General features: G+C 27.8%; 1 protein-coding gene across 1 annotated transcript; it reads right to left on the bottom strand.

Annotated features, from left to right (window-relative positions):
• Positions 1 to 20,635: 20,635 nt before the first annotated feature.
• On the bottom strand, positions 20,636 to 22,678 carry LOC137830251 (heavy metal-associated isoprenylated plant protein 3). Its single transcript, XM_068637452.1, has 5 exons — positions 22,407 to 22,678; positions 22,152 to 22,302; positions 21,779 to 22,014; positions 21,590 to 21,668; positions 20,636 to 21,462 (listed from the first exon to the last, which is right to left on the bottom strand). Exons 1-5 carry the CDS (start codon positions 22,413 to 22,415, stop codon positions 20,981 to 20,983), a joined length of 957 nt encoding a protein of 318 aa, XP_068493553.1. The 5' UTR covers positions 22,416 to 22,678; the 3' UTR covers positions 20,636 to 20,980.
• Positions 22,679 to 25,302: the final 2,624 nt, after the last annotated feature.

The raw sequence follows: 25,302 nt of genomic DNA, 5'->3' as shown, positions 1-25,302 counted from the left end.
ATTTCGGAAAAGCATATCAAAAAGAGATTATTGTGTTTTGAAAATAAAAACTTGGAAAATAATTAAAAAAATCAAAATCCCTTTCCAGAAAAACAATTTCGTAATACAAAAAAATTGTTCCAAAAAAAAATCCAAATATATTACCGGAAAAGGGAATATTGGCCGAAATGTATGTATTTGGACTTCCATTTTATTTAAGGGTACTTTCGGTGTTGAATGCTGAAATCGGGTGCAGTGGTGCAGGAAGTAATTAACTGCAAAATATTAGAACAGGCTTAATTAGGCCCAAATTAAATTAGGTTCAACTTTTAAATATAGCCTATATTTTTAGTAAGTTAAATAAAAGTCAGCATTGTAATTACCTAAGCTTCTCTATAATAAATTTTAGGAGAAAAGATATAAAAATAATTGAAAATAATTTTTTCATTAACTTATGTAAGTTAATAGTAAAAGTTCTCTCATAAAATTTCTCTAAACTTGAGCATAAACTAATTTTAATTTATGAAAAGAATTGTCCATAACTTTGTTCACAAGAAGAAAAAAACAAATGTTTTTTCATTAATTAAAATTATTTGATGTATAAGTTAATATATAAACTCTCTCATATGGATTTTCTAAATTTGCATTTTTTAATTTATACACAAAATTTTAATTTATGGAGAAGTTCGTTTGATTTTTTTTTTCTTATTTTTCTCTTTTGGAAGCTAACCAAACACATTTTATTTCCTTTCCAGTACCTAAGAAAAGATGGGAACACTTTTGTTCTTCGAAATTATTTAAGGAAATACATCATTTCCATTTTAAAGTAAAGGAAATAAATCACTTTTTTATGTTATCTTCTTGAATTATAGATTTTAGCAACATAAGAACTTAGACATATATAAAGTAATAAAACAATATTTTAAAGAATGTGCAAAACAAAAGAAACATGTAGTTAGTTATTTATGTTTTTTTCCAATGCCACCTACTAGCACACAAGTTGCCGTCAAACCATTGAATTCTACACGGGGAAAAGAAGATTGAATGTATGAGATCCTGATTCCAATCCTTATCCAAACTACATATACCAAGTCAAAAAACATGACCAAAAAGATCGACAGCATTACAAAATCAAAAAGAGTTTTGAATAGCGACCAACTTTACCTCATAAAATATAGACAAAGTTGAGCATGTGTGAAAAATGATTGAAGTTCAAGGATTGAATTGTAATGGGGGAAGAATTTAGAGTGCAGTGCACGTGGGTTTGAACCGACACAGTTTTTGGGCTATATTATAAGAGAAATCCACGCCTTGACTATGGGGTTAATAAACATGAATTTGAACAGAAAAGGAAGATGATGGTGTCCTGAAAGTGTTTTTTCCTTAAAAAAGTGAAAGGGAAACCCTTAAACGAAGTCGTGAAATGTAGGAGACGTGTTCAAGTTCAGGGAAAAACACACTCGTGGCGTGCAAATTCAAACTCCAATACAGCACCATGTGTAGTTGACGTGGGATGGTCCCACTCTTCTATGGTGGCTAACCACATTCTTCTGCTGAGTCAAAAAATAACCAAGTTCAACCCTAACCCTAAACCTTTTTCAAACTCACACATGCCCAACATAAATGTTCCAACACCAACACCACCATTGTCGTAGTAATCAATGTTGTTAAAAGCTTACAACATGTTCAAAAATACTACTGTAATGAAAATCTGACAAGTTTAATAACTACAAAATAGATAAATTCGAGCATGGTAGATAAAAAAAAAAAAGAGGTTAGTTCAATTTTCACATAAATAGTAATCATCAATTGAATTGGTTAATACTTTTTATTAATAACATTTTTCTGAAAACATATCAAATAAATAACCATAGTTTACCAGACAACTTGCAAGTACAGGTATCTAACTTGTAAGTACAGGTATAAAATTTATCTGGCTGCAGATGATACTTTAACCACTATCAAATTATAAAAATAGTGACTTTCCCTAAATAATAATATTTGTTTTACTTTTAATTTAAAAATATAATATATATTATTAAAATTAGTTGTATAGTGAATGTAATTTTTTGAAAATTCACGAGTCAAATTTTCTCTTTTTGCATCAAATAATTTTAATAAATTGTTTTGCATGTCATTATCTTTGACAGTCCTTTTTTTTTTCTTTTTTCTTCATGCCTTCTATTATGGGAAAACTATAACTATTTAAGTTAAACTTGTCATTTCATGGCAGACCAGCTTTTAGCCCAAGCAACCTACAATTAATCAATCAATCAACATTCACCATATCAAATTGATATATACAAGTTTACATTCATACGTAAATTATTAGAATTGTGTCAATTTTATTCCTTTTCCATCAAATAATTTCAAATCTTATCATTCGATTGTTTGTTTTGTAGATGGTTTAGAGTGTGAATTTTCTCCATTAGAAATCCTCTAATCATAAATTACCGAATTATGTTTTTATAAACTAACTGTAAAATTTCTTCTTTTCTTATCTCTTACAAATCAATAATTAAATTCCAATTCATTCGTAACCGAATTGTGAAATTAAAAAAAAAATACAATCTATTATGTTTTTAATACATTTTTTTATTTTAATATATTTATTAGAAACATTAAATTGATTTTGCCATTAACAATCGAAAATACATTTCAATTAAGTGGCTAAAAATATTATTTTGTATTGAAAGGAATATTTGTTCAAAATAAAAATTATTTTCTTAAAAAATTATAAATATTTGATTGTTGTATAACGAGACTAAATAAAAAAATTAATATTTAATTTGATTAATTTGAATAAAAACATATTTTAGTATTTATGTTGTTTATTATAGTCAAAATATAAATATTAGGGGATATCTGTTAATCATGACATTAATCAAATATTAAGACTATTAACAAGAAAAATTATTTGAAAATTATGTTAAAATCAGTATTTTATACTTTATTTTTTGTAATAAAGGTTGGAATAGATTATTACAATATTTTCAAATATTTTATTATTTACGTTTGAATATCTTATTTCTTTCTTCTACACTTTTATAATTGATTTGTTTCAATAATTTATTTTATACAAGTGATCATTTTTTTATTTTCATGTTCTGAACATTACCTTTATTTCTAGAAATGTTGGTAACTTTCTTAATCGGTCGATCGTTTTACACTTATGTTTCTTTCTAAATAATTTTGTTTCACTCCTTGGTCTTTACATAATTCAGACTCGGATGATACCTGTAAAAAACACTCTGATGTTCAAGTTAGATTTAGTATTCGGTACTCGAAGTCTGAGTACTGTATAATTTTTGGGATTTGTGTTATTTATATTATTTTGATGAATATTTCTTATTAGATGAGACTAGAGAGTTAGATATGTTTAAAAGTGTATTACCTTAATTAGTCTTACTGAATCTCCTGCTTAAAATATATTATATTTGTTTATGTTGATAAATGTTCAACAAAATCTCATTATTAAAAAACGACATTATATATGCGTCACAGAAAGTAGTTTTTATCTCTCATTTTCTTTTATTTTATATAGTAATGGTGGCAATTTGTGATCCACCCGAGAAAAAGAGTTGAGACCTACAAATTCGCATAAATTAAAAAAAAAAGTTTAATTATTTTATAAAAAAAATTATTACAAGTGTAGTAATTATATGAAAATTTTTAAAATTAATAACTTATAATGGACTACAGATAAATAAAAAATATACACAAAAACTTATTAAAGTAAAGGTATATTAAAATTAAATTGGTAGTTCTAAATTTATGGTATTGGTGTTTAGGCTTAATTACTCCAGGTATACAATAAGTGTGAGTATTACGTAAAAAGAGTGTTGTGGCTTCAATATGTTTAACTACCTGGTTGTAATAGAGATTTGATATTAAAGAGAATTAGATAATTTGTTTTTTTCTTATAAGATATATGATATAATAAAATAAAAAATAAAATAAAAATATTTAATATACAAATAATATTATATAATAATAATAAAAATAATACGATATATAACAGGTTAACCTGTACTTTAAATGTCTACTTTATTCTATACTTTCTTATTGTGAACATTATCATCTCTGTATAAAAACATCTAAAATATTAATTCAAAATTAATTAGAAAAATAGTTTATGTTATCATTAAAATTTCAGAAAACATTTTCCTACATAAATAATAAGGTAAGCTTTTTATTTTTGAAGACAATGAAAGTTCCATTTGTTTATAGTGGGAATGGGTTAAGTGACATCATATCTATCGATTCTTGAACACAATCTATTCACACTTGACATGTTACTGAAACAGTTTAACCGGTTAGACTGCTCTAACTGACAAGTTCAATTAATCAATATTCTAAGAAATTTTATGACTATTAATTGATATGAGTTTAAAACCATGGGTATGATGGTGGGTCATCATCCACTTATCTATGATGGATAATGCATTTTCATGTCATGCATGTCTGGTGTACCATGTCATACTCCATGATCCATGAGTAGCCGACACATATGTTGTGCGAATCATAGTCACCGCTGAGTCAGAAATGGGAAGTGGGGACCACGTTCATGACTGTTCCTTCCTCCCAGAGTCTTAACTCAACAACTTCATGAGTCATCCAATTTCAATTTCGTATTTTTGACAACCAATGTTGTTGTTGGCGAAATTTCCTTTTCAACAACTATTGTTTTTCTCTTCATTTCATTGCTAAAATTACAAGTAGTTAACTACCAAAACCACACTTTTTCTAACAAAATAATATGTTTTCCAACCGGAATAGAATCCATTTACAAAGGACAAAATTATAAGTATTTTATTATAATTTTCTAATTATAATTGAAAAAATGATAATTTATATTGATATTTAAGACAATTGTAGTGAAATTCTGAATCTAACTAGAAAATCTTCTTACTAAAACCATCTTAAAAAAGTATGTATAATTTTGTTCTGTTTACGATAATGATGCCTATCTATAGCACCAAAAACATTTGCTGCGCCTCACTGATTTACTGAACTCTGAATTTGAATAGTACAACTTGAAATCTCAAATGTAGTACAACTTTTGCTACACTAAAATTATGAAACACTGCATTTTGTAATCAGTCAGTGTCAGACTTTATTTTATTTATTTTTGTAAACTAAAAATTTTCCTAGTTTCATTACTGTAAAGAAGAAGAAGAAAAACAAAGAAAAAGTAAAAAATAGTAGAAAGAGAGATTATTTAACTATAAAAGTAAATAAAAAATAAATGTCCTAGTTATTGATATATTTTATTGATTATTATTATTAAATATTGATTATTATATTTAATTTTATTATAATAAAAAAAAACATATAGCACCTTTTGTAAAGAAAAGTATTAAAATTTTAATAGTATACAAATATGTTGTTTCTCTGTAAAAGATGCCTGTGATTTATATATAAAAGAGTGATAAAATTGATAATGTTAAAGACTAAAAAGTATCGATTGTCATTTGCTATGATAGACTATCTAATAAAATTGTGTTAGCTTGATGAATCTACCTTATTTTAAATGAGTTACAAATTTTAAATTTTGTTCGATTTTATAGTAGATTAATAAACAATTTTGATCCGCTTAAAAAAAAGTAAAAGAAAAGAAAAGAAATAATCTTAAATAAAAACTTTAAAATGAAATATGTATTTTTAAAATTTAAATTACATTAATAAATTAATTTTAATTTTAGATATAATAATTTGATGTATAAATTATATACACTTTATTCAATTACTTTTATTATAATATTTTAATTTTTTAAAACATTGAAGGAACATGCCTAAGATTGTTTTGCTTGTGGATGATGTAGAAGAATTATAGTAGACGGGTCTTGGAACAAAGATAGATTCATGGAAATGTTTGTATTAGAATTGTAAAATGGAATTCTATTAACCATGTTGAGTTTGTAATATTCAAAATGGCAATTTTAAAAACCATGAACGCCCGTGGGTTTTGAAATCTACGCCCACATTTATATTAAACGATAAGTAAAATTATTCACAAAAGATAGTACAAATGAAAATAAACAATACCTAAAAGAAAACGATTTCTTGGGATTAGCCATTGAACACAACATGTTAAAAATATAGTAAGTTACTTAAAATTACTTTCATATTTGTTGCTTTTGAATTTGTTATTCATCTCCAAAGGTTTCTTTCAATTATAAAGTTATAATCCAGAAAGTATTTTCCCAAACAAGCATTCTCTACGTAGGGATAGACTCACAGAACTACAACGCAATAATAAAATGTAACATGCAATACTCTACTTGTTGTATGTGATCGACAATGGTGATGGTTCAACCCACGTAGATTATAATATGAACATTGTTAATGTAGTTGGAACATAATATGCATGCGATTTGAGCATATAACTTTACACGTTTACAATTTTGAGGTAATGTTGAAGTAAGTGGTGAGCGCAATTTAAAAAGGGTGTAGCACAACATGAAAGTGATGAAGCCAAAAATGGAAGCTGCGATGTTAACAAAACTATTTATCATTATTTGTTTGCAGAATTTTTCCATCTTAAATTTTTTTATTCACCTCTTAAATTATTAGGGCAGTGACCCGGAAAAAGCCTATGCTGTGATGGATGATGATTAGGAGGATAATCTTGGACTAACCTTCCAATTAGAAAATAATAATGAATCTTGAATTTAAAGATTAGTGAAGGTGTGGGTTGGTTTGGTGTGATGACCTTATCATAAAATCCAAATGCCAAAATACGATGACAAGTGTAGTAACTAGTTAGGGTTCTAGATCATCCTTGTTCTTTCTTGAATCCTCCTCGGTTGAACTCTTCCTAAAAATGTCATGGGTGCTGACGTGGAATGCAACTGCATCAATAGTTTACATGACCCAGCCAACACACCAAAGCCACATGACACAAAAGACCTAACCAACACACTTTCTAGTGTTACTTACTATTTTTTTATGTGGCAGGCGCGTAGATATTTTCCATTATTTTACACCTTTTTAAATTTAATGAAAAAAGCCCAATAATCCCTTCAAAAGATTCTCATTTCCAAAATTTGTGTTATCGGAAAAAATAAACTTTTTGTTTATATAATAAAAGTTATATTGGTTAACACGAAATCTATGAAAAGAAATATGGAGATGTTGTGGTCATTTTGAATTTTTTTATACCGGATATTTGTATAATTGATGTGGTTTAGAGATATAACATTAATTTTTATTTTGATTGATATAATATTTTAATATTATTAGGAAGAAATTCAAAATTTTGATTAAGTGTAATAAGTATATAATAGGATATTTTTTATTTATATAGATCAGGTAAACCACAAGTATTTCATTTGTTATGAGTCTTTTTTTACGTCTCATAAAACATGATTGTGCTTAGACAATACACAAACAGGTTTCTCATACTATACGAACATATATATGTTTATTTTGTGTTGTAACGAATGTCTATTACTTTCTTCTAACGAGAAAATTCATTCCAAGTTACATCAATGATCTATTGGATGAAAGTTAAAGCTTATTTTCTTTAACAACTTTGTGACACTAGCATTGTCAACTCTAAAAATACTGTTTGTTTTGTACGACTTTGCACTTAAGATAAATTAAAGTAAAGATACATTGTCTAAGAAGATATTACACATCCAACGATTGAGATGTTATGTAAAGAAGAAAATAACAATTAATGTTGCTTGGAATGTATTTAATGCATCCTTCACAAAGAAGTTCATCATACACAAGAAATAAATTAAGTGAGCTAAAGTTGATCGACGACCAAACAGTTTTAGTACGTGTTGACTCCATTCCAAAAGAATACTTGTGTGTATTTTGCAACATTAATATATTTAGTGAAACTCAATCTATTGATTAAAAATTGAACGTATTTTTCTTTATTAAATATTTTATGTATTTATGCTTCTCCTTATCTCTTTTACCTTACATGTTATTAATTATCTACAGAACTATAAAAAAATAGTATAAAAACTAGATTAAAAATTATTTTTAAACAAGTCAATATACTAAACTTAAAATTACATATGACGTGTGAAAAATCACACAAACACAATTCGACCCTCATTTATTGTATTTTTTTAATGTTTTCTTCATATTGTATTATTATATAATTAAAGTAGTCAGTAGGTTTGAAATTAGACTGGTTATTTGTGTAAGTGATGTTGTATTTAGATATTGCATTGGTTCAAAATAAAAATTGATATTATTATCACGCATTGGTTCAACAAGTATTGCAATCAAAGTATTAAAGTATATATCTTTTCCTACTTTCTTCATCTTTCATTGTTTTTTTTTTTCTGTGCTGCATTCAAAGTATGTATTTTACTACTTCCTTAAAGTATCTCTTGTATAACGCATTGGGGGTTCATGGGAACTAGAGAATTTTCTCTCTCAAGGTTTCTTATCTTGTGAGCTAGGTCACAAGTGGTGATTTTTCATACCTGTTTATCTTGTTATACATTTGAATGGTGCAATGTTCTTTCCAATTTTTAACATAGTTGATTCTTATATATATGCCTTAGGTCACAAGTGATAATAATATACTTTAATTTTTTTGGAAAATTAAATTATTTGTAGTTTCAAATTCTGAGTAATAAAAAAAATAATGTTATATATATTGCTACTATTTTCTTCAAAGGAAGAGTTATTTACTACACTCCATAATGGGAATCATTATATATGTGTTTGTTTATGTTTAAGATTTATTGTTTGAACTTTAATATTTTTTTATTTTAAAAAAAATTACACGAAAATAATACATATTTAGTGTCATTGTTTAAATGTGCAAAATTATTTGGTATTATAAGAAAAATTGTTTAAAACCAAATAAATTCTTAAAAAAAAAACCACTTGCAATATTGAATACGATATTACACACAAGTGAATACGATATTGCCCGTGATGCTTTCTACATCAATTATATCTAAAATTCATGTAAAAAATGATATCTATTAATTTTTTATTTAATTGATGTAAAAGATTGATTTTTCACATCAATTACATATTCAACTTATGTTAAATCTTAGTTATTAAAGTGGTATTTATATTAAGATAAAATGTTTTTTTAACTATGGTCAATCCTTTTTTTCTTATCTATTCATAAAAGGATTCTTCGTTTTCTGTAGTTCATAACTCGAGAATTTTTCTATTAAAATTGAAAATTTTAAAACCATACAATTACTCAAATTTCACTACTAGAACAACATAAACATTAAACATAACAAAATTAATCGAATAAAAATAGTAACAATTGTATTAAAGTAGATCCAATTACATTAAATTTCATTTAAAAAACACTCAATCTCTCACAGCCTTTCAAGTGTCTCAAAGTGTATAAATTGTGAACAAATTGGATTCCAAAGTATGACTTTTATATGCATTGAACCTTTTTTGGTTATGAGATTTAGATAGAAAAACTTAAGCTATCCAAAAAGAAACCATTTGTGTGCTAAAAAAACTTGCTTATTTTTTTCTCATGTCGTCTTAGGGCTGACATAATGTTGATTCTTGCTGTCTAGAAATAGTCTTAAGCCATCCAATTTTGACAACCAATTGCAAATAATAAGTTTCATTTCTTCTATTTTGATGTTTATGAAAACTTCTAACCCCCTCACAAATTTAATCTTTTACCAATACCTTCAAACTAACAAAAAATAACCAAATTAAATATAAGAAAAAAAGGTTAATTTAATTATAAAGAATCATTATTTAAAACTAAATTACTTAAAGAGAAATTGAAGTTTTAAAAATACGTGAAATAATTATATCTAAAGTATTTAAAGATGATGCATAACTTACAGTTATTAATAATTGAAAATTTTCCCCAAAAAACACTGTCTGAGGATTTTTTTTTTCCAAATAGACCTCCTGAAACATTATTTTCCTCACTAGCACGATTTTCTGTTCACATTGGAAATTCGGTCCTCCATCTTCGTTTTCTTTTAGCAATAACATTTACCCATCAGAATTCGGCTCATGAGTCTGAATTTTGGGAGGGGTTTTGTTTTTTTCTTCAAAGGGAACTTTGTTTCTTGATCTCGAACGACCCATTCTTCATCTCCACCATTTTCATCATGTTCCTCCTCGTCTTTTTCTTTTTCTTTGACGTTTGTTTTTGTTTTTGTGAAGAAATATTCAAACGGTTAGCCAAAGCTGCCATTTTGACTGGATGCGATCTTCATCTCATCAACAAAAGAGTATTTTTTGGAAGAATACATATGTTAGTTCTTGCTTTCTCTTCTTCCATTTTCCAACAATCGGTCTCCTAGGACCCTAATTTCGGAGAGCTCGCTGTAGTCGGAAAATGTGACCAGATTTAAACCTACAATTGTTAGGCATGGTTGATTCAGACACAGTGAAAATAATTTAGCTAAGAAAAATGTGTTTGAAGCGTGTTTGTGTGAGAAAAGTGTTTTAGTGGTGGTTGATGAATTGAAGTGTTAGGGTGGGACCTAGAAGAGGGAATAAAAAGGTTGTACTGTTGTATTGTATGGTCCGTGTAGAATTGGAAGGCAGTGATGAATGTGGTTCCTGGAACTTTCACAGTTACGTCTTTTTCTCAAATTACAAAGCGCTTTGCACATAGAGACTAAGTAATGATGGGAAGGTGGAAATATCCCCTTCGTCTTTTAGATCTGTCAAATTTTGTCATAATGCTTACAAACTTCTCATCCCCTTCTTTTCAATCTTCCTCCTCATTAATTAATTAATCTCATACTTTCCCTATGTTAACTTCAATTATGTCACGTAAGTGCATCCACTATCCATGTGTATTTCACCTTAATCTCTACATCAATCAACCACTAAAACTTGTAATGCACCAATTTAGTTCATAAATATCAAACTCTTTTGTTGCTAATGTGGTTGTAACTATCGCTTTTAAACCAATTTTAATTAATCAGCTATCATCGTTTGTTATTTTGCCTCCTTTCATGCTGCTATCCACTTGTTATTGCTCACGTATACGTAATTCTTTGAGGAGAAATGCAAAAAAAAAAACTGATCTCAAGAATAAACTTATATACGAGAATAAAATGTTAAATCTAATTCAAAGCTAGGAAGTTAATATATTTACGACTTTTTATTTATATATTATTTTTTCACTTAATATGAAAATTTAAAATTAATTTTGAATTTCTAACAATGAAGACTAATAGTTACTTATTACTTTTATAAAAACCACTCCATCCTTTCTTTTAAATTGTTTGCACATATTAAGTTTACTACAATAATCCTACTCTCGGTAAATGTGTTATTTTTATGATGATAGAATATTCAATTTATAGATAAATTATAAATAAAAATAACAATATTATATTGAAAAGTGAGAATAATTATTGGACATCACATATCAATAGGATATTTTTTACTTAATAAATGGAGGTAAATTTTACTTTATAAATTAATTTTATGAATTGAATTAAATTTAAAATTATTTTTTAATAATTTTCTTTTTTAAAAGGATTAGAAATACATTCATTTTGGGATGGAAGAAAGTATATAATTTCATGCTAGCAGTTGTTTCGAAAGGTTAGATAAAATTAATTGGGTTTGAGTAATATTAGACTTAATTTTTTAAAACAAAATATTTGGAATAGAAAGCATGTCTTTCTGCATAATCGTAAGTCCAAATAAATAACATGATTATAAAGAATATTGGGTAAAGAATTGTAAGAAAAATATTTTTATTGAAATTAAAATAAAATTATGTTATTTAATATTTTAATGTGATCTCATTTCTTTGATTTTAATACAAATAGTTTCTTCATATTAAAGTATAAACAAAACATTACAAGAAAAACGTAACTTAGTGTCAACTAATAACGGACAGACAAAAAAAGAAACAGACACTTACAATATTTCAGCTTCAGTTTTTTATGAACATTATTCACAACACAAATTAATTAAGAGTCTCAACAAAACTCATCAACATACCTAACCTCCAATTAACTTAATGCAAATAACTATAAAAAAAATCACTTAGAACTTAACATGTGCTTAAATATGTGTACAAAATCCAAATATTTGAAAGTATCTACCAAAGAAATAATTAAAGAATTCAAAAATTAAATAAAACCACAACAAGCACAATAAAGGAGCTACGAGAAAAATATAACACTGCTAAGCACCTACAGGAATGCTTGCAGAGAGAAGGTTGGTCGGAGACACTTCAATCCTATGGAACTGAATTAGAGTTAAAGAAAATAATTTATCCCAAGTCAACCAAGCCCAAGACATGCTTTCTAAATAATTAAAAAAAAATACATTAGTTGCGTCGCACAAGCTGACACAGTGCATTTTATTTTAATTTATTTCTTTATTTTTGCTAGCATTTAGAGTGGGTTTGACCTACGGTAGTTGTTTTTCATCCATTTAGCGTGCACTACAAGAAAATCATGAAATAGAAACCAATTTTTAGAGACCAAAATAATTAGTTGCAATAGTAACTAAATTAGAGACCATTTTGGAAACTAAAACAAAAATTGGTTTATAAATTAGTTTCTATTATTTTCTATTAATGTTAAATAGTTTTTAAATTGGTCTCTAATTAGCAACCAAGGTTTTAGAGACTAAATTTAGAAACTAAATAATTGGTAGATAAAACCTTGGTTGCTAATTAGATACTAATTTAGAAACTATTTAACCATAATAGAAAATAATATAAACTAATTTAGAAACCAATTTTTGTTTTAGTTTCTAAAATGTCTCTAATTTAGTTACTATTGTAACTAATTATTTTGGTTTCTAAAAATTGGTTTCTATTTGATGATTTTCTTGTAGAAGTGGGTTTGACCGAAGCTATTTGTATTCCTCTTTTGACCGATACAATACTTTTTTTTTTATTTTGTTAGCGTCCATTTAGTGTGGGTTTGACTCACACTAGTTGTTTTTTGTCCGTCTGACACGAATTTGGACAATGCTATTTATGTCACTCTTTTGATCAACACTTATCTTTAGTAACCAATCCTAAATTTTCTTATAGTGAAAATAACTAAATTTTATGTTAATTAAAAAATTAGTTAATATATTAACCAGAAAACTAATGACAAATTCTACAACTTCGAACCAAGACTCTTGGGAAATGTTGGCTTGCAAAATACTTAAATGGTGAGATTAAATAATGATCCAGGATTGATATTTAAAATGTTAAATATTAAAATGTTAAAATGTTAAGGTGTGAATCACAATCATTTCAATATGGTGGTTATTTCAAATAGAGATAATTGTTTTTTATCCTTTAGTTCAAACAAAAACCAATGGTTTCGTAATGTTGATCAATCAAATGGTAAGAGTCTTTGGCATCTAGAAGAAAACAATATAGGTAATCATGGAGTAAATAATGAAATTCATTGGCAGAAATATCCATATATTATAATTAGGGGTAAATAATGAAATTCATTGACAAGAAAATCCATATATTATAACTAGGGGTGAAAAATTTAATTCTATATTACAACAAACGAGAAATAATACTCGAATAAGTTTAAATAATAAGGTAAAAATATCTAAATTTTGAGCAAATTAATCAACATATAGAGTAAATAATATTTTTATCAAGTTTTAAACCAACAAGGAATTGAATTATAACATTTGAATTAGCCATATTTTTGTTTCTCCACTACCAGGTATATTATTTAGGGCTGAATTGTCTCAAAAGTATCCAAATATGCTAATTTGTGGGATGAAGTGGTGAATCTATTTAAAAATATGTGACTATGTATTGAACAAGGTGATATTATGACTCATAAGTATTTGAAGATGAAATATTTTCCAAACTCTTTTTGGTTTACAAATTTGTAAATAAGTTTTTATGAACAATTACTCATTGCAAAAGCAAGAGTGAATCTTATCAATTTAATGCATAAAACAAGATATCATATGATTATTTAAATCGATTTATACAAATGAAAACAAAGAGTTTTACTCAAATCCATTAGTATGAGTAAGTTATAATGACACCTGTTAGGTTATAAGGAAAAAGTTGGTAAAACCAATTTTGATGAATATGATTCGGTTAGCAGATAATTAAAGTAAAAATCTTAATAAAAGACGTTTGAAAAAGAAAGATTTAAAAGATTCGAGAAAGATTCAAAAAAGAAAAAGTCGTTTACGTGGATACTAAACTTGATGTTGAGTATGAAAATCGAGAAGGAAATATACTATATGATGAATCGGGGGTTAGTAGGGTTGAATTGAAAATGGACCTCCCTATCTATGTGAATCATTATAAAAAACAAAAGATGAATTAATAAATTGAACATATAACTTTTATGTTATTAAAAAGTATAAGAATTATGATATTCTCCTTTAGACATATACAAATTCAATTGAGTAATGACCATAAACTTCCTTTAATAAAACTATATTAAACTTTACAATATCTTTGATTTTTAATCTTTTCTCTTCTTTTGGTTTACTAACACTTTTCCATTTCAACAAAGTTATCTTTCTACCATCACATCCACGTCCCTAAGATTATTTTCTGAATATTATTGTCGTTAATAAAACCTAATAATGGCGATCCTGAAATGATTTAATAATTTTGATTGGAAATAAAATAAATAAAAACATGTTTAGGACTCAAATAAAATTCATTAGAAAACTAAAATAATACATTTTATTGAAAAAAATATGCTTTTTATTTTCCATCTGTACTGTGTTTCTTGTTTTAACATAAAATACTGCCAGTATTAAATTGGTATTTTTAATGTTATCTGTACTTAATCTCAAAAGAAATATTTATAAAATAAAAAATATACAATAATAAAAAATAATATCCATCATTATCAGGATTTTACAAATTATGATTCTCACATTCTATATATTCTTTATAAATTTATAAGAATATCTATGTGAACAGTTTCTTTAATCTTATTTTTTCGATCTATCTCTTGCGATTTTGGTTTTTGTCACACTCTTTTTTAATAATCAACCAGTTAGACAATCTCATTTGTAACAAAACTGTTTCTATTCTTTTTCAATATCTATCAGATTAATTTTTCATTAGATAATATAAAATATATAATCACGTAAGGTCTTTAATTTTATTAAAACATATTCATGTTGAAAGTCTAATCTATTTTATGAGTCACATTATAAAATTAATTTACATAATTTTCTAACAATATTAACTTCAGCACTTACCATTAGAAAATAATTATTTAAAAACATTAATATTTTAATAATTAATTGTTTTCGAGAAACAAAATATGAAATATAAATAAGGTTAAATTGAAAGTTTATTCCTATTTACTTTTCATCCAAAATTTTGATCCCATTTTAGTTAATTATATATATTTTTGAAATATTTAAATGAATATGTTAGATCTAGGTTTCAATTAAAAAATAAAAATAAAAATATATAAAATTGGTTATTATGTTAAAGTTATATATTTTTTAATTAGACACTAAAATTGAAAAAAACTAAAAACAAAAAAGTTGTATATAGAATATTAATGGAAGAAACAGAAATACTATTCATACAATAAGTAAATATAAGATTCCCTGTGATCCCTATAATCTATAATAGGCCTTTCGTATCATTCATTTTCTAATCACTAGTTCAATTTAAAAAGCAGTGAAAAGCACCATTGATCATGCGTATAATGACGTAAGTAATGTCCATTTTCTTATCATTGAAATGATTGGTTGGTACCATATATAAATAAAGGATTGGTTGGTGCATATTTTTTTGTCTAAAACTAAAAAGATGATGTTATTTAGTGTTTCTAAAACTTAAAAGATAAAAAATCTTTATTGAAGATATAAATTTAATGTTATTGATACATATCTATCGTAATTTTTAATAATTTATTTTCATTATCTTTCAACTATTATCTGTAATTAATAGATAAGAAAAAGAAGAAGACAACAAAGGATTGGCTTTCTCTTTTGTCTTCCCATAAAAAGCAGAATTTAAAAGTCTCCTCATCATGTGTCATTATTCGTAGTCTATAGTTATTGAATGTATATGAATGTTTAGACTTTTGCTAAATGGAATCTTTTCAAAATTTCCAACATCTCCATGTTGTCAATACACTCAAGAAACCTAATTTGGATTTTTCAATAATTATTCTTGCGCTCTTATTTTGAGATAATCCTTATCAAATAATCTTCCTGAATATTAGTTAAATGGTAGTGTAATATATATATATATATATATATATATATATAATATTATTGTCGATAAAAAAAAAATATATATATATATAATATAATATAATATCCACAATATCAATATAAAAGAAAAGAAAAAGCCGTGCAACTGTGAAACTTATGGCCGTTTGCTATTGCTTTGTGTCGACATTTAATAATTTTGACGTAAGATGAATTGATAATAATTCTATGGATAAATTTTTCAGGAATATTTATAAAAAAATAAGAAAAATTTAAACACTAAATTAACTAGTATGTTAAAAACCATTTTTAAAAAAAATATAAATAAAAGATTGTCTACCAATCAATTATAAGGAGACAGTGTGTAGAAAAAACACATGTTCATCTAGTAAAAATAAAGACAAGACACACTTGTAATGTCTTCCATGCATTTCAAGAAACATCTCTCAACAGGTATTGAAGGATCACAATGACTTTGCATGTTCATACGAGAAAGACATCACTTAAGTAATTGAGGACAATACAATGATTAAAGCCAAACACAAAATACACACCATATACAAACACTTTAATTTCTAATAATTTCCCCCTCTCATTTTTACAACTTAAATGTTTTCTTTGGAATGACAAAGTGGAAGAAAAGAAAATAAATTATCTCTTTTGTTTGCTTATTTAAGAGCAGTGATAGAAAAATACTAAAATTTGTGTTATTTAGAGATGATAAATAAATCCGTCTATTACTCTAACTCGTTCTATTTTAAGAGAGAATCTTGCATTGGTTAGGTATGAGTAATAATTATTTTTTAATTAGTTACGGATTGTTGGAAACCTCCTTAATTAATGGAAAATTATTTCTAATGAATTTTAGTAATCCATACATTTAATGATATACATTCCAAAATCTTGAAATTATATCTCTCTTAAAAATTATGAAGTTCAACCTATAAAGTTGAAGATTATCTTTTAAAGGTATCTTGAAAACGTGATAAAAATTAATTATCTATTATCTCTCTATGAAGAAGTCTTTATCTTCTTCTATGTATAAAGAGAACTTGTGAGGAAAAGAAATGCAAGTAAGTGAAAGAGAAACATGGAGAGTAAATGAGAGAATTTATATCCAAAATAGTGAGACTAGAAATCACTAGAGAGACTAGAGAGATATTATATTACATCCTTATTGGGTGAGATTAAGTATTATACCCATAGAATGAGAGAAACAAATATTATAATTCTACTCTCATAGAGACATTTTTTAGACTAGGTCCAGTGAATTTGTATTTCTCAAGTTAATGAAGTTTTCTCACATTAAAATTTTCGATAACATTATTTTATTTTCTTTTGTATGTTTATTACTTTTGCAAGTACTCATTTTGTATAAAAAAAATGAGAAATTTAATTATGATTTTTTCAATATGTTGACAATGAATATGTACATATCCACCCTTCTTATGTTTTATACCTATTCTTATTTTAAATTACTAAAATTTCTATAATTTATTAAGTAATTATCTTTGTTTTCTCTTCTTCCTAGCTTCATTTCATTTGTAAAAATCTTATTTATTTCTTTAATATATAACTTTTCATTATTTCAACTATTTTTTGACTTGTTTAATATTCATAAGTTCACTTAAATTCGTTTTTCATTTATAATGGGGAACATGGACCAACCCATTTATATACAGTGTACATAAAGAGAGTAATTATTGGAATGTGCAACACATTACCCCCATCAAAAAGATTACTCACAAAATTTTCAAAAAAATTTGCAACTCTCTTTCCAAAAAATTGATTTGCATGTACACAGAGTCAGAACATTTGTGCATACCCATCTATACGTAGATGATTTCCAAGGACAACCGGTAGAAATAAATACCTTCGGTCCTGAGCGACCTTTCCAAAGCTTTAAATGTCAGGCCAAAAACTTGTTACACCAAAAGCAAAGCTTCCACTGCAGATATTTTCATAACTTGATTACATATTTATGTATCATTATTTTCAATTTTTGTGTCATTATTAATTTGATCTTACTTTTTAAAAAAATGGGGTAATACAGTCTTTTGTGTTAAATTGATGGTAACAGTATTATATGACTTAAAACACTTGTTGAAGACCTCTTTTCATATGTTATATCCTCCTTCCTTTGGAGTGATGCAAAGGAGCTATGTGTGATTCTACAAGCATAAACATCTACATTAACCCTTATGTATATGTTGTTATTTGGTATACTTCTAGGGACATTACACAAATAGTCAACGTTTTAACCTTGAACATACTTGCTTTCTCTCTCAATCATAAATTAATTAATAATTAATCCACAATTAAATTATTGAGTGAAGAGTCATATAGGCATGCATTCTTGCATACTGCATGCTAATATATCTTTCCACACTTCATCAACAGCATGCGCCATATTAAAAACTCACACAAGATAATAATATAAACCCTTTCTATTTGGATATGTTAGAGATGGAACTCTTAAATAAATAAATAAATATGTGGCTCTTATGAACTGTGACTTGTGTAATTTTTTTTATCAGCCATACTCATTTTCTATGAAAAATAAATTAATAGTTTCACCACCACCCAACCCAAAAATAATAATATGACCATAGACAAAGTCTTAATTAATTCGGCACCTTATGTTGCCTTTTTTTTTGTCTTTTTTATTTATTTTCTGTCTCACTTTATTTACCCATTTTGCATGTCTTTCTGTATACTTGAAAAATAATCCACCGAATTCAATATTAACAATAATTTTTTTCTTGCACACACACGCACACTCTTGGGAGAAGGATCCAAAATTTGAAAGGAATAGTGCACATACATACTAGCTAAAAGTTAAAAAAATGTAATGTTTATCAATTAAAGAAAGAGCGACATTTATATTAATTTAATTAGTTTTTGACAACTCTCTCTAACTAGTTTGAAATTCTTACTCTACTTTTGCGTAATCCATTAAAGCAGATTAACTTTTATTATAATTTCAGAAAAAACTAAACACATCAAAAGAAGAGAGATATCAACTTTTTGAACACACTTTTAATTTATTCTTTAAGATGTCAATATTTACTTTAAAAAGTGATATTTTAAAAACAACTAAACTACTTTTTTTTTAAAAGAAAAAAAGCAAACCACTAAAAGAATGCAAAGCATGGGTTGCCAGGTTTACTCAAAATACTGACAAAAATGAAAAAAAAACTAAATAAATTTGACAGCAAATGGTTTAAAAATGATGCATAGATATGAAATTAAAATAGGAATACCTTATAATGAATAATCTATACTTGACGGCGGCTGATAGAAGGATGAAAACATGAGAGTGACGAGATGAATGATATACGTATTTTAGTAGTTGGAGGGACTTGTCAAATGTTAATGAATTGAAAGATTATAAATTAAAAGTTAAAAAGTCATTATAGAAGCACCCACTTGTTAAATGCGTGTGGCTGCGGTCAATTTATCAATCTAATTAATGCTCTAACAGTCCCTTCTTCGTGAAGGCGTTGTATCGTTGAAACAAAACACGAACTAAAAGAAAAAAAAGTTGGCAATGACCCTAGCAATGGACCTCTCACAAACACTTTTTAATAAGAGGGAGGAAGATGATGGAAGAGTTAGTGTTCTGCTAGCTAGCTCCATTAATCACAAGGGCCACAAATTATCTATCAACTTTTTTCTTTTGCATTTTTGGTCAGATTAATTCTAATTGTATACCAAAGCTGTTCTTAAGCGTACAACAAAACAAAATCGGATCTTAATTATCTCTTTTATTGTTCTTAATATAAATAGGTTGAAAAACGTTGTGGTTGAAGGCAAGTGCATGACACAATATTGACGAAAAGAAAAAAAAATGATTAAATAAAAAGGACAGCTTTATTAAAAGAAACTAAATTTTTAGAAAGAAAGATAAGGGTAGGCTTTATCTTGGACATATCTAGTGTGGGACTAGATAATTCAAAATCACCATCATAATTTCTGGAAAAAAAAAATTGGTTTATATGTTTGGACTATAGAGGCATTATTATTTGGTACTTCCATTGAAATAAGATTAGGAAATGGCCTCCCTGCCGTCCCACCAAAGTCTCTTGAATGGGCATTGGTTGCTTGGAGTCGTTGAAATGTGTGATGCAATTTATGTAAGGTCATAATATCTCTGTACTTGAGGTAATTTCTTCTGCTTCGTCCACTTTACTTTGAACTGCAGCAATCTCGATCGTTTCAATCTAAATTTTCAACTATTAAAAGTGGAGTATTTTTCTGTTGGCGAGACGTTGTCAAGCGCTCCCCACCAAATCCAAAACCATGTGATTTTCAACGCGTAATTATATTTGAATAAGAAAAGGGAAACAGTAACTGAAGTATTAGGTTAAGAGTCCAGAATGTAAATTGTCTTCCTCATATGTACCCAAAAGGAAAAACAGAAAGCAAAAAAAAATCTCAAATGAGACAAACAAGTAACTAATCACTTTTAGCACGTACTCCTCGGCAATTCAGAACCAATCCCGAAATGTTTCGATATGAACAAATCTCATTGAAATATAGTAACCATTTATTCTTATATTAAAAATATACAAAACAAAGAACAGCTCATGTGATGTGAGTACTTTTAATTTCATATAAAATCTGGACAGGATTCTCCTGCCAGCCGGCCACCCTCTCTAAAACACCAACCTCTACTTATGCATATCATAGTTTCAAAACAAAACTCTACCATATCATAAAAATTCTCTATATTAATTAATTTTCAGTAACACGGAATCAACCCCTCATTTTTACACGCACATCATTTTTTTATTATTTACAGATTACATCATGCGTATTCCGTATCCGTTTCCCGTATCCGAGTGTAAGCTACACTGAAAATTAATCTTAATCACACGATTGAACAAGCATTGGGGTTCTCATCGCTGAACATCTGCGGAGGAGGAGCGTTAGGGTGCATGTAATACGGTAGAGGTGGCTGCATAGGATAACCATGGTTCACGTACCCTTGCTCTACGAAATGATTGTTACTACCATAGGATGGTTGAACCTCCATAGGGTAACTTGTTTGACCGGGAAATTGTCCTCCTTGGTACCAAAACGAAGGAGGCACGATCGGGTACATGAATTCCATTTTGTTAACCTCTGCCTTCGCCGCAGCGACTTCTTTTTCTTTCTTCTCTCCTTCGCCCTCTTTCTCTTTCTTCTCTCCGCCGCCGTCTTTCTCTTTCTTCTCCTCTTCTTTCTTCGGAGGCACCACTTCCACGGCTCGCTTCAGCTTCTCGTTCAGGTACGGCACCATCTCCTTCACGTCCATAGTTCCCTTCACCGTCACCAAGTCCTTGCTTCCGTCTAAACTCACCGACCCAACACCTGTAAAACCACCACCATCACCGTTAATATCCTTAGCCACTTAACCGCCACTTCAATTATTAATCAATTGCTTAATTTATAATAATCACATGTTCAATTAAAAATGATTATGTCAACTTTCTCTCACCTTTGAACCTGGAAATGATTCTTCGGATTTTCGCAATGCAACCGTCACAGTGCAGTTTGATCTTCAAAACCACCGTGATCTGTAGCGAACCAGAAATTATTCAATAGAAAGTCAGTCAGTGAAGTTGAGCTTAGGGAATTTAAATTTTAAAAATTAAGATTAATTAATTGCTAATGACTAACTAATTACCTCTTTAGGCTTTTCTTCTGGTTTTTTCTCCTCGGGTTTTTTCTCCTCAGGTTTTTTCTCTTCAGCCTTCTTTTCCGGCGGTTTTTCAGCGGCGGCCTCTTTCTTCGGCGGAGGTGTGACGAACTCAACCTTCTTCTTGGTTCTCTCAGCGAGCTTTTCTCTCAGCTTCTCGGCGTCCATTTTACCGGTAACGGTCACTTTGTTAGTCGACAGATCTGCCTTAACAGTTTCCACACCTGCATGTTTCATCGGCATTTTCTCAATTTCTAACATCGAATTTATGCATAAACTACAATTACTGCAAATTGAGAAAGATTGAATACGAATGATGAATATATCTCGAGCGAAAATTGATTAGTAAGATTTACAGTACCTTGAAAGTGGCGAGCGGTGCGTTTGATCTTCTTGACGCATCCCTCGCAATGCAAGTCGAGTTTGTAAACGACAGGGGCGGGCCCATCGTCTTTCTTGGGTGCTCCATCCTCGGGCTTCTTCTCTGTTTCATTCTTTGGCTGCTCCTTTTGCTGTCATAAACCAGACAAGATTAATCAGAAACACATGATTGAAATTTCAGGAATCTAGTGAAGAAGAGAATGAATAATCGAATATAGACGGAACTGAAACTAACCTCTCCCATTTTTGTTGCCTAATAAGGTATGAGAAAACAAAAATGATAGTGTTGTGAAGAGGTAGCAAAGATAAGATTTTGATGGTTTATTTGAAGAATGAGATGAGAGGCAAGGAAAAGGGTTATATATAAGATGGAAGGAAGAGTTTAAGTCAGCAACGGTGGGTGAGGTAATGCCTGATGGGTTTGTTTGTTGGGTCAGACTAACATCATGCCTTATGTATGCATAACATCCATCATGATGTGGTATGGTTGATGATATTTGGGGGCATGGAAGAGTTTCAAAAAATACACACATATTTTTGTTTACCTTTACCAATAGTGGCACGTGCGTGTGTGTGTACAAGTTATATTTGGTAATAAATAAATATAAATATGATGTACAAAAAGTTTATAATGTTGCCGCCTAATGGAGTGGTTGTAATTGAGGAAAAGAATTTATTGTGACTTGACTCATCAAATTTTGACTGGACTCTCACTAACCAAACCAGGTGACGCATTAAGTAAGTTGCGTAAACTCTAGCACATTATAATTTTATACTATAATTTTAATTCTAGACGTATTTTTTGTATTTTTTGGGTACAATAATTCTAGACGTATTAATTTGTTTTTTTATACAGCAGCGGAATTAATCTTCAATTGCAACCATTAATAAATATGATAACGTATTTCTAAGATAGCATGTAAAGAAATTGATCTAGAGTCACTGAATAAAAAATATTGATGAAAGATAATTTTATAATGAAAAAAATAAATACTTTTATAAATAGAGAAATTGTCAGGAGCACTTTTGGTTTATACCTAACCATGTTTTGATTCTACGTATAAATATTGAAATGAGATTTAACCCATAAAAGTAATATGGTATAATATTCTTATATTTTCAATATATATTATAGTGGTTTGAGATTATATAAATATAAATTTATAAAAATTTGAGTTTGTTGACCTGTATCGATACAATTCCGAAGGTGAAATTGATCCTATTGAAGAATTTAAATTTAGGAAATGAAATTTATTGGGAAAGAATTTTGACCTCGCACTAACATTTGGGTAAAAAGATACATGGTAAGTCGTATATTTGATCATTATCAAATTTAGTTATTTACCTAATAACTAATAAAGTGAAGGTCTCATAAAAAGAAGAAAATTCATATACCATTTCAATTTAATTGGTCTTTAAATTACACAGTTTTTTCCCGATTTATACATTTCTAAGGGAAATTCAATTTCTATAATAAGATGATAAATTCCCACTAGCAAATAAAATCTCTCTTAACTTTGAACATTCATTAATTCTTTACCTTCCACTTTCCCTTATAATTATCCAATAAGTCTCACCAACCAACCCAATGGTTTTGGAAGCTTTAAAAAAATGTAAAACTGACTTAAAAACTCTGAAAAAGACATATGAATTTATTATATCAAAATTAAATATAAAATTAAAAATATAGAAAAAAAATTGTATCATAATTAGTTTTTTAAACAAAAAATCTAAGTAATTCATCTAATAAATTCCCGCCAAATCTTTGACATAAAACTTTGGGATTATTTTGCTCTTCAAATACATAGTCTTTAGATAAAGTAGTCTTGAAAGTAAAAATGAGAGAATTCTTGGGTTGCCCTATAATTTAGTTGAACCTTCTTTAATTTTTGACTTTTGCTTCTTTTAGTTCTTTCTCTTTTCAACCGATCTTCCATCTACAAATCATATTTACTTATTGGATCTTAATATATGCTTAACATGTGTATTTAGAGATAAGTGGGTAATTCAATTATATTAAGATAGAATTTAACACTTGAGATTTTTGGTAACGTACTATAATATATATTTCATATTTAAATATATTTTTAAATATTATTTTATATTTTTTTAAACTCATGTTTATATTTATACTTGTGAGGATAATAATTTTAGTATCGATTATCTTATCTTATGAATATCTAAATATCCTTAGATCATTATTTATTATAAAAAAAATTAGTATCTACTGTAGAAATATTAACAATCAATTTGCATTCGTTAGTAAATTGGCATTAATGGATAGGCAATGATAATAAAAATAGTATTATTGATGGATATATTTGTAATGAGAATTCAAATTTCATATTCAATCATTTTATTTGTATTTATCCATTGTTAATGTTCGTCATCAAACCCTTATACTACGATTTTATTAATAATATATGTTGATAAATTGAGGGTTTAAGTAGGAAGAAAGCAATATTTATATTCAATCTTTTTGTTTATATTTATCTATTGGTAATCCATTATATTATGATTCTATTTGTAATGTAAGAGTCTATTTGTAATGAATATAATCAAGAAAAAAGATAAATAATATCACTTTTATTATAATTGTGCCTTATCTGATAGAAATGATGCATAATCAAATATTGGGGAGGAGGATCCCTCACTTAGTGTTGATATTCCTATTATTTCACCTTATGTTCTTGGGTAAGAAACAAATATAAAAAAAAACATTAACATATTGTGTGTAAAAATTAAAAGTTTTTTTTAGAAAATAGAAAGTCTAAATATAGATATCTCTAGCATTTCAAACTCATGCATAACGCTTATATCTTGTTCATTTATCCATTATGGATTTGCCTCAGAGGCTATATATGTGTTGCAATAACAATTAAGACTATGAAAAGTGAGCAGTCAAACGTGGGTGATCTGTGAAAAGATATACTTGCTTCGAAGTATGGAGGTTGGAGAAAGCTAATAATTGCTGGTAGGAATTCTGAGGAATCTAATTGGTGGAAGAATCTAAAGAAAGTTTGGTCATCGAACGAATGAGAAAATAACTTTAAGGACAAAGTTACGTGGATGCTAGGCGATGAAAAGATGATTAGATTTTGGGCAGATAAGTAGCTAAGTAGTGAGGCTTT

The sequence above is a fragment of the Phaseolus vulgaris genome, chromosome 7, assembly GCF_051622355.1.
Source record: "Phaseolus vulgaris cultivar YP4 chromosome 7, ASM5162235v1, whole genome shotgun sequence".
Taxonomy (NCBI): Eukaryota; Viridiplantae; Streptophyta; class Magnoliopsida; order Fabales; family Fabaceae; genus Phaseolus; species Phaseolus vulgaris.
This window is presented reverse-complemented; position numbering and strand designations above follow the sequence as displayed.

What these genes read in the sequence shown, in the direction of transcription:
- LOC137830251 (XM_068637452.1), bottom strand. An exon ending in CACCGCTCGCCACTTTCAAG is followed by an intron (nt 22,015 to 22,151) that starts GTACTGTAAATC and finishes TGAAACATGCAG; the next exon opens with GTGTGGAAACTGTTAAGGCA. An exon ending in AATCATTTCCAGGTTCAAAG is followed by an intron (nt 21,463 to 21,589) that starts GTGAGAGAAAGT and finishes GTGGTTTTACAG; the next exon opens with GTGTTGGGTCGGTGAGTTTA.